The sequence below is a fragment of the Otolemur garnettii genome, unplaced genomic scaffold, assembly GCF_000181295.1.
Source record: "Otolemur garnettii isolate 467f Iridium unplaced genomic scaffold, OtoGar3 scaffold00025, whole genome shotgun sequence".
Classification (NCBI taxonomy): Eukaryota; Metazoa; Chordata; class Mammalia; order Primates; family Galagidae; genus Otolemur; species Otolemur garnettii.
In genome coordinates, this window is record NW_003852420.1 from 1,348,504 (window position 1) to 1,358,868 (window position 10,365).

The 10,365-nt window shown below is 36.4% G+C and overlaps 1 protein-coding gene across 2 annotated transcripts; it reads left to right on the forward strand.

Annotated features, from left to right (window-relative positions):
- Window positions 1–877: 877 nt before the first annotated feature.
- Window positions 878–4,732, forward strand: FLRT3 (fibronectin leucine rich transmembrane protein 3). 2 transcript variants are annotated; one of them, XM_003788005.2, is made up of 2 exons: window positions 878–1,077; window positions 2,600–4,732. In XM_003788005.2, the coding sequence occupies exon 2, from the start codon at window positions 2,652–2,654 to the stop codon at window positions 4,599–4,601; it is 1,950 nt and encodes a 649-aa protein (XP_003788053.1). In that variant the 5' UTR covers window positions 878–1,077; window positions 2,600–2,651; the 3' UTR covers window positions 4,602–4,732. The 2 variants fall into 2 exon arrangements, with proteins under 2 accessions (XP_003788053.1, XP_023367948.1); XM_023512180.1 differs by lacking the exon at window positions 878–1,077 and adding an exon at window positions 1,469–1,634.
- Window positions 4,733–10,365: the final 5,633 nt, after the last annotated feature.

The window sequence follows — 10,365 nt, forward strand, 5'->3', positions numbered from 1 at the left end:
GAAAATTAGCATTTTCATGTCTGAACCTAGAGAGAAATGCCCTATATTGGGGCTTTCCTAATAGTCATTATAAGGAGATGGATTGAAATAATAATGTCCTTTCTATTCCAAGTATAGATTTTTCAATTTCAGTGTGCTAAAGAAAATTACAATAGTATTCTCCAGAGAAAATGAAATATAACTTGAACTTCTATGCCATCTTGGGGCAAGAACACCTGAGTGCCTAGAGTCCTAAGTCATCAAGCAGTCCTTAGGCAACCGCTAAAGAGGAAGGTGGTGGTGTCCACCATCTGCAATTGGGAAAATTGAAACCCGTACAAAGAATCAAACAAGGCACTGAGAAAATCAAAAGAAAAGCTTTTAAAGCTTTCACCTCCTTAAATTGTGGATGGTGTGATTTCATAAAACCATGTTCAGAAATTTCAAAAAAGTTACCTTGGCATTTCTGTCAAAAATAACCTTGTTATATATTTTTTCACCTCCTTGACACCATGCTTATTTTCTTCTTTTTAAATACATTATCATTTTTATGCCTATGATTTAAAAATCAAGTTTTAAAAATTGGTCTGAATTTCAAAAGTCGTGGAAGGTACTCACTGCCTTTTGAAAAAAGCTTTGTTTCTCTGTTTAAGTGACACAACAGTCAGTTAACACTAGAAATTATCTGTTTGATGAGAGTCTCAACTTTGGCTCCTACTTCATTTGTATAGTAAAATGGGATGCCTGAAAACATAGAGGTCAACCTATCCCTTTCCACCAACTACTATGATGAAGAATGTGTTGCTTAAAGAAATAATTAAAGTTAAATCTCTAAGAAATTTCTCTAGTATGTTAAAGTTCATTATCAAAAGTTCATTAAAACCTTTTACTTTCACAGGAGATGCTCAGTCCCAATATATTTTAAGGAAGAGAAATATAAAGGAAATTTAGTGTGCTTCCTTTTCTTTCCATGAAGAATATTTGAATTGTTTCCTTTTCCTCTTAAAAGACAATACCTGATCTTTTATAACGTGACTGCACCAGAAATTCTGAGAAAGCAACAAGAAGCAAAAGCTGGAAATAGCTATTTCACAGCAGGTAATCATACATCAGGATGTAGCTACTGTACAGAGTTTATATTTGGATAATCCTGGATGGGAATAAAGGTAGGGGGTAACTGCCTGAAAAACCTATTACTATACAGGCCTTAGCATCATGAATGGCTTTCTTCATGAGGATCTGAAGTTACTATCTCTGACCATATTGCACAGAAGAGCCAATAAGAATTTCAAAGAGGGCAATTTCCACTAAGGGAATTAAGCTACACAAAAGGAACCTTCACACAGAAACTATCAGAAAGGAAAAAAAAAAAAATACATAGGAAGCCATGTGTCCTACATAGTAACAGGAAGCTGAATTGTTTCTGACCCCCACTTTAATGAGCTTGCCCACCATGCTGAACTGCAGCTGGAATGTTCATTGACAACAGCAAGCCTGATCTGGAGGTGTGAGCAGCATAGGATTACTTGAATAAACAGTGAAGAACATTTCCAAGGACTAAACAAAAGTTTATAAGTCCCAGCCCCTCGCCAGGAAAATAACATATGTGCATTGGATATTTACCCACGCAAAATTTACTGACATCGTTCAATAAGGTAGGAAAATGTTAAAAGTATTTTATTTTCAAGCCTAAAAGTATAAAGGCAGATTAACACTTTAAAGTACAGAAAAAATTATGCAATAGGTTAGTATAAATCTATACTTGCCTAGCCATGGGAATAGTTGAATCATGTTCTAGGTTAAAATTTGATTTAAAGAAATATAAATGCACTATGAAAACATGTCCTTTAGAAAATCTTGAACAATGTGGATAAAGTCATTAAACCATGGAGTATGAAACACAACAAAATGGGAAAAGAGAAGAAAGACATAGTTTAACATGGAATGGAATTTTCCACCTAAACTTGCCGGATGTATTAGCTATGTAAATTCTTTCCCAAAAGTAAATGAAAGAGTCCTTCTCATTTTCTTGCTAGAAATATCTTTTAAACAATGTTTAAAGTTAATAAAGCAAATTATTCACTTCACTGAGCTTCAGACTCTCAAGATATGTGTAACTATTTCTGAATAATTAAGAAAACAGATTTTTTTGCTACCCATTTCTATGCTTATACAGTCCTTTAATAAGAAATTGACATAAAAATTTGTTTTTTAAGAAGAGTAAAATTATCTTTAAATATAACAAATAAGATTCTCATGTGTCAATTATTATGAATATTAAAGAAAAATTACAAACTTGATTAGCTTGGTCAGTAACTGGTTATAAGATGGATAATGAGTATAATAAAAATGCTTTAGCCTATTCAATAAAACTTCATTATATTTAACATTTCAAAATCAAATGGGTGTAGGACATGATACTTTTTAATTTATATGCCAGAAATAGTTAAGGTAAAGAGATTATATGATTGTGTTCATTGTTAGCTTGCAATAAATCCTAAGCATGCCCCCTAAAAATTAAAATATTAAAATTGATTATAGATGCTTTAGTTTGCACATCTGTTTTAAAGACTATTTTCAATATGATGGCCTGATTGTTTTCTTGCTCACTTAATTTTAGGGTTCTAAAGCCACGGAAGCTACCTTATATAAAGACCTCAACACTGCTGACCATGATCAGTCCAGCCGGGAGCATCTTCCTCATCGGGACTAAAATTGGGCTGTTCCTTCAAGTGGCAAGTCTGTCAGTGATGGCTAAATCCTGTCCATCTGTGTGTCGCTGCGATGCAGGTTTCATTTACTGTAACGATCGCTCTCTGACATCCATTCCAACAGGAATACCAGAGGATGCTACAACTCTCTACCTTCAGAACAACCAAATAAATAATGCTGGGATTCCTTCAGATTTGAAAAACTTGCTGAAAGTAGAAAGAATATTCCTATACCACAACAGTTTAGATGAATTTCCTACCAACCTCCCAAAGTATGTAAAAGAATTACATTTGCAAGAAAATAACATAAGGACTATCACTTATGATTCACTTTCAAAAATTCCATATCTGGAAGAATTACACTTAGATGACAACTCTGTCTCGGCTGTTAGCATTGAAGAGGGAGCATTCCGAGACAGCAACTATCTCCGACTGCTTTTCCTGTCCCGTAACCACCTTAGCACAATTCCCTGGGGCTTGCCCAGGACTATAGAGGAACTACGTTTGGATGATAATCGAATATCTACTATTTCTTCACCATCTCTTCAAGGTCTCACTAGCCTAAAACGCCTGGTTTTAGATGGAAACCTGTTGAACAATCATGGTTTAGGTGACAAAGTTTTCTTCAACCTAGTTAACTTAACAGAACTGTCATTGGTGAGGAATTCCCTGACTGCTGCACCAGTAAACCTTCCAGGCACAAACCTGAGGAAGCTTTATCTTCAAGATAACCACATTAATCAGGTGCCCCCAAATGCCTTTTCCTACCTAAGGCAGCTGTATCGACTGGATATGTCCAATAATAACCTAAGTAATTTACCTCAGGGTGTCTTCAATGATTTGGACAATATAACCCAACTGATTCTTCGCAACAACCCCTGGTATTGTGGGTGCAAGATGAAATGGGTACGTGACTGGTTACGGTCACTACCTGTGAAGGTCAATGTGCGTGGGCTTATGTGTCAAGCCCCAGAAAAAGTTCGTGGGATGGCTATCAAGGACCTCAATGCAGAACTGTTTGATTGTAAAGACAGTGGGATTGTGAGCACTATTCAGATAACCACTGCAATGCCCAATACAGTGAATCCTGCCCAAGGACAGTGGCCAGCTCCAGTGACCAAACTACCAGACATTAAGAACCCCAAGCTGACTAAGGATCAGCGAACCACAGGGAGTCCCTCAAAAAAAACAATTACAATTACTGTGAAGTCTGTCACCTCTGACACAATTCATATCTCTTGGAAACTTGCTCAACCCATGACGGCTTTAAGACTTAGTTGGCTTAAACTGGGCCATAGCCCAGCATTTGGATCTATAACAGAAACAATTGTAACAGGGGAACGCAGTGAATACTTAGTCACAGCCCTGGAGCCTGATTCACCCTACAGAGTGTGCCTGGTTCCCATGGAAACCAGTAACCTCTACCTATTTGATGAAGCTCCCGTTTGTACTGAGACTGAAACTGCACCCCTTCGAATGTACAACCCTACAACCATCCTCAATCGAGAGCAAGAGAAAGAACCTTACAAAAACCCCAATTTACCTTTGGCTGCCATTATTGGTGGGGCTGTGGCCCTGGTGACCATTGCCCTTCTTGCTTTAGTGTGTTGGTATGTTCACAGGAATGGATCACTCTTCTCAAGGAACTGTGCATACAGCAAAGGGAGGAGAAGAAAGGACGACTATGCAGAAGCTGGCACTAAGAAGGACAACTCTATCCTGGAAATCAGGGAGACTTCTTTTCAGATGTTACCAATAAGCAATGAACCCATCTCAAAGGAGGAGTTTGTAATACACACCATATATCCTCCTAATGGAATGAATCTGTACAAAAACAATCACAGTGAAAGCAGTAGTAACCGAAGCTACAGAGACAGTGGCATTCCAGACTCAGATCACTCACACTCATGATGCTGGAGGACTTGCAGCAGACTGTGTTTCAGGTGTTTTAAACCTAAAGAAGGTAATGGTAGGAACCCTCTTCTACTGCAAAACACTGGAAAAAGATTCTGAAAAAAGCAATGTACTGTACATTTGCCATATAATTTATATTTAAGAACTTTTTATTAAAAGTTTCAAATTTCAGGTTACTGCTGCGATTGATGTAGTAGAGATGCCTGAACACAATTCTATATTTTAGTATTTTTTAGTAATTTGTACTGTATTTTCCTTGCAAATATTGAAGTTATAAACCATTTACTTTGTGTTCTACTGAGTAAGATGACTTGTTGACTGTGAAAGTGAATTTTCTTGCTGTGTTGAACAATCAGGAGTGCGTTCACATGAGATCCTTGTAGTATAAATAAGCACAGGCCATTTTTCACTTTGGTATTAATGAAATGTAAAAAAAACTGGCTGAATGAGAAAAATTAAATTTCAAAAAATAGCTATGAAATAATGTTCCAATTATTAAATTTGTATTATCCTAGTGGTATTCAATAAATCAAAATGTGTGAAGTAATGGGCAATATCAGACTTGCTGCATATCTCCATTTTTATTAGATATTCTTAAGAAAGTTAAGTATATCTTCTGAACTGAGGACATCAGCTCGCATAAAATGAATGTGAAGTCTATTGTTAAAACCACCATCAAAGCTTTAAGAATAAATGACTTTACAAAAACAATAATGTAAATGTACATCCAAGTTAGGGGGGAAATGTGTACTTAGGAAAACATGACGACTTAGACTTGTATAGTAAGTATAATGAACACAAATACCAGAGTTGCATTTGGGTTCTGCATATACCATCCTGGTTTTTGAAAAGTAAATTCTAAACACAAAATTGTTAATGTTTATGATGTTTTTATCATGAAGGATATCAAAGAAAAATATTCACACATATTAAAAATGTAGTGCAACTATAAGCAATTCCCCTTAACATTCCAGAGAAACTAATTTTAATCTTAAATAAGAGAGAATGTAAAAGAAAAATAAATACTAGAAATCAAATTTAGATCTGGTTTATGTGAAATGTTCTACCACTGTACATAAATGCTCGATTTATTTCCACAATGGTCAAGAATACTGCCCATTACTGTCACAGTTTTCCAGATATTACATAATGAACTTGTAACATTTCTTTCTAGCTTCCTACTGAATTGTGAGCTATTACTTGTTTAAAAACCATATCACTTTTCAGTTGCCATGATTCTTTTTTTTTTTTTTTAACAAAAACCAAAGTGCATTGTACGCCCTTTGGCCAGTCTTGTATGTGCCTTGATCCAACGCTACATGTATTCAGCTTTTAAAACTCGACAGATTTTTCATACTTCCTTAAATATGAAAAATTATGGTCTTATTGCTGAATAAACTTAAAAAAAAAAAGTACAGATAATTGTGCTTGCTTTTTCAGGATTATGTTACTACCACTAAGTAGAAAATTGCCCAGCACATTTGTCCTAAACTGCCCCATGTATTTTTCTAGGCATAAAAGTCAAAGTTGGCTACAAATAAAAAAATAAATAGCAATCTCTTGAGGTTGAGTATCATTTTACTTTGAAGAATTTAGTATTTTATGTATAAATTACTTATTTATCTATAGATGAAAAATAGTTTCAGGGTTTTTCCCTCTCATGTGAACTGCTGCTATTGTTCCAACTTAGACTTTTTAAGGTGGTATTTGAAAAGCTAATTATTTTTTAATAGCCTTTTAGTAGAGTGACTTGGCATCTGTGACATGTGAAACACATATTTGACCTTGTTCCTGGCATACAACTCTTTGATCCTTAGACCCCCAAGTGATGTCTTTTTGTATGCTAATGAGTCTCCTGATGCCTGCCAGCCCCTAGGTAGCTTCAGGTTGGGTTCAGGTCACTGCAAGCACCAAGGCTTGACTAGAGAGTTGGGACTTTTAGCCCACCTCACCTCAGGGAAGGCAAAGGGACTAAAGGTTAAATCGATAACCAATGGACAATTGAATAAGTCAAGTCCTGCCTATATAATAAAGCCTTCATAAAAATCCTAAGAACAGGGTCAGAGAGTTTCTGGGCAGCAGAACCAAGTAGAGGTTCCTGTCGGGTAGCAGGCCTGGAGAGGGCACAGAAGCTCTTCATACCCCCCTGCCTCACCTTATACGTCTCTTCATTTGCATCATTTATAACAAATCAGTAAATGTGATTCCCTGAGTTGTGAGCCATTCTAGCACATTAATCAACCCCCAAAAAGAGATCATGATAACCCAAACTTGGAGCCAGCTGGTCAAAAGTTTCAGAGACCCAGACTTGCATGTAATTCATGTATGCAGCAGGAGTGGGGGTTCAGGGAAGTCTTCTGGGACTGACCCCCCAACCTATGGGATCTGATGTTATTTCCAGGCAGATAGTTACAGAATTAAACTGAATTAGAGGACACCCAGCTGGTGTTTGCTACAGATCTGATTGTTTACTTGGTGTGTGGGGAGAAGCCCCCCAACACACTTGGTCACAGAAGTCTTCCTATGTTGATTGTTGTTGAGTGAGAAAATAGGAAAAACACTTTTAAGTTACCCTTACCCTTCGTAGCTCAGTTTCCATATCTGTAAAATAGGGTTATTAACACCACCTATCTCACAATGTTGTTATCAGGATTAAATAAGATGATATACATGAAAACAGTATACCCTTCTTCAAAACATAAGTTACTACTATTATTATGGTCAGGAAAAGTCTGTTGTGTTCCTAGAGATTTTCTAGATACCGCTGATCTCCTACTTTGCGGACAAAGAGGTATCTCCAACTGACTAGGAAATCTTATTAGGACAGGTACAGAGGCTCACACCTGTAATCCCAGTACTTTGAGAGGCCGAGGCAGGTGGGTTGCCTGAGCCCACAGGTTCCAGACCTGCCTGAGCCAGAGGGAGACCCCATCGCTAAAAAAATAGCTGGGTGTTGTGGCAGGCACCTGTAATCCCAGCTACTGAGGCAAAAGAATCGCTTGAGCCCAAGAGTCTGAGGTTGCTGTGAGCTATGACACCCGGCACTCTACCAAGGGCAACAAAGTGAGACTCTGTTTCAAAAAAAACAACAAGAAATCTTATTATTCATATGTCACCTTCAAAATGTTTCCCAACACTTTCTCTTTTCACTTCCTATTATGAAGGAGGGTTGTCTTCTAGGAACATAACAAAGAAAATGTGATTAACGTTAAATGGGCGAAACATTTTCTGAAGGAAGTCTGACTTTGCTTCTAGAAGTTTTGAGTAGTTCAAGTTACAGTTCTGCCAAAAGTTAGAAAAAGGGCTGGATGGTTCCATAGTCTCTATAACCTGTGGTTTATAACAAGACAAACTTAAGAGACTATATTGACATTTTTCATTTAGTATACCTTTCATGAGCACAGAAAATTTTATGTTTATTCTAAAATACACCTTTTGATTATTTTACCTGGCATAAATCAGAAATATGTTTTATACTACAACTACAAAGAGCACCAAGAGAGTAAATGTTTATTCTTCACGGAGGCTTTGCAATACACAGATGTATTGCAAATATATATATATACATTTTTCTTCTATATAATATTAAGACACAAGACTCTACCTTAATATACAATAAATAAATTATACATACATTTCCATATGTCCCAAACTAAATGTTCATAATTTTTACTAATGAAATTAAACTCCAAATCAGGTACTAACAGAAAAGTACAGGGAAAATATCCAATCCTAATACACAGTATATCGATTTAACAAGAATACAACTGGGAAAGTTAGAAAAAAAATTAGGGAAAAATCCCTCTTTTGCTGAATGTTTGACAAAAATCAAAAACTGTTTTTAGATGCAGCCACTGGTAACTGCATTAAATCACTGCACATACTCTCATTCCCTATTAAAAATAACACTGTGCTCTTTCAGCAAGGCCGATTTATTAAAAGTATTCCCCAGTGCCAAAGAAACTAGTAAAAACTCTACTAACTACAGTTTCTGACTAAAACACATTTTATATCTACATGCCAACATGACAGTTTTCATGAGGAATCCACAGAGACCTACATTCTAAAGCACCTGAAGAGTGGGTGTCAAAGGAATGAATCCACCACTGAATTTAATATTAGCTCATCTGCTGCTGAAAACAGTAGTGGCATTTGAAATTCTAATTCCTTTCTCCTACTTAACATGACTATCAAATCTTAATTTAGCATAGCCTTGGAATTACAACTACTGTACTTTTTGTTTGGGGACTTTTTGTTAAATTAGGAAAAAAAAGAATTTTCACACTTATCAATCACTTTCTTAAGAACTTCAAAGTTCTTGGGCAGCACCTATGGCTCACTGAGTAGGTGCTCGCCCCATATAACGAGGGTGGCGGGTTCAAACCCAGCCCTGGTCAAACTGCAAGAAAAAATAGCTGGGCGTTATGGCAGGCACCTATGGTCCCAGATACTTGGACACTGAGGCAAGAGGATAGCCTAAGCCCAAGAGTTGGAGGTTGCCATGAGCTGTGACAGCAAGGCACTCTACTCTACTGAGGGTGACAAAGTGAAATTCTGTCTCAAAAAAAAAAAAAAAGAACTTCAAAGTTCTCTACAAATAGTCTTAATAAACCAAAGACCTTTTCTAAACATTTCTTATGTTAGAAATAGGAAAAGCCTTGCCTTCAGGAAGTATGCTATCTCAAGATTGTAAGGCATAAAAATATAATCTAGTGAAAGTTTGCTGCTGTTAAAGTATAGAGAAAGATGCAATTACATCTGTTTATATGAATCAAGAAAGACCTTATGGAGGAGGTAAAATTAAGGCCTGGTGTTAAAAGATAGAAAGGAATTTAAAAATAAAGAAAGAAAGGTAGATACTGGCTATGGAGAGAGAAAATGGTGAACAGAAGCACAGAGATAAAGTGGGCAGTTCTTCTCAGTCTTGGCTTGGTTGGAATCACTTGGGGACGTTTTTAAGTTAACTAGGCCACAATGTAGACTTTCTAAATTAAAATCTCCCAGGTTAAGGCTGAGCATCTACATTTTTCAAAATTCCAAAGATGATTCTGATGTAGTTGAGGATCACTGATTTAAGAGGTATTTGGATAAAGACTAATAGTCTAGGTAAAATTCAGAGTCCCTGAAGGAGGTAAGACTGGAAAGGTTTTTTACTAAATATGTTAAGCTTTGTAGTGTGTTGAACTCCAAGCTGAGAAGTCTGACAGTGATTTTCGAGCATGTGTATAGCCAATCAGTGCAATTCAGAAATATTTTGTAGAAATCAAAAATATTGCATGAAGAATGAATGAGGAGAATCGAGGAGGAAGAAGGCAAGTTAGAAGTGATGAAGATTTTACTTTTTAAAATATTTATTTATGTAGATGATGAAGATTTTAGATTTCTAGCACAGGCAAGCTAGAATGTTGGCAATGCAATTAATAATGACGAAAAACAACTGAAGAGAAGCAGATGTCAGCGTATTTTGCAAAGACTGGGTTTGAATAGGTGACCAGGTGCACAGTACAGGGTCACATATGCTAATTATTTATAGTGCCCTCTTTAATCCTTCATAGTGACCCAGTTTAGATAATAAATTAAAATCACCTTGGGTTTAAAGTACTTTTATGTTATCTTTCTGGAAATGTATATAGGAGGTTAGAAGTGAGATCCTCAGTATCAGGGAAGGGAATCTATATCTAAGGTTATTATTAAAGTTGAGAGGGCAGATGAGATAATCCACAGAAAGTGAGCAGAAGAGAAAAGAACATCTACCCTTTGC

What these genes read in the sequence shown, in the direction of transcription:
- FLRT3 (XM_003788005.2), top strand. Translation starts at nt 2,652, where the DNA reads ATGATCAGTCCAGCCGGGAGCATCTTCCTCATCGGGACTAAAATTGGG.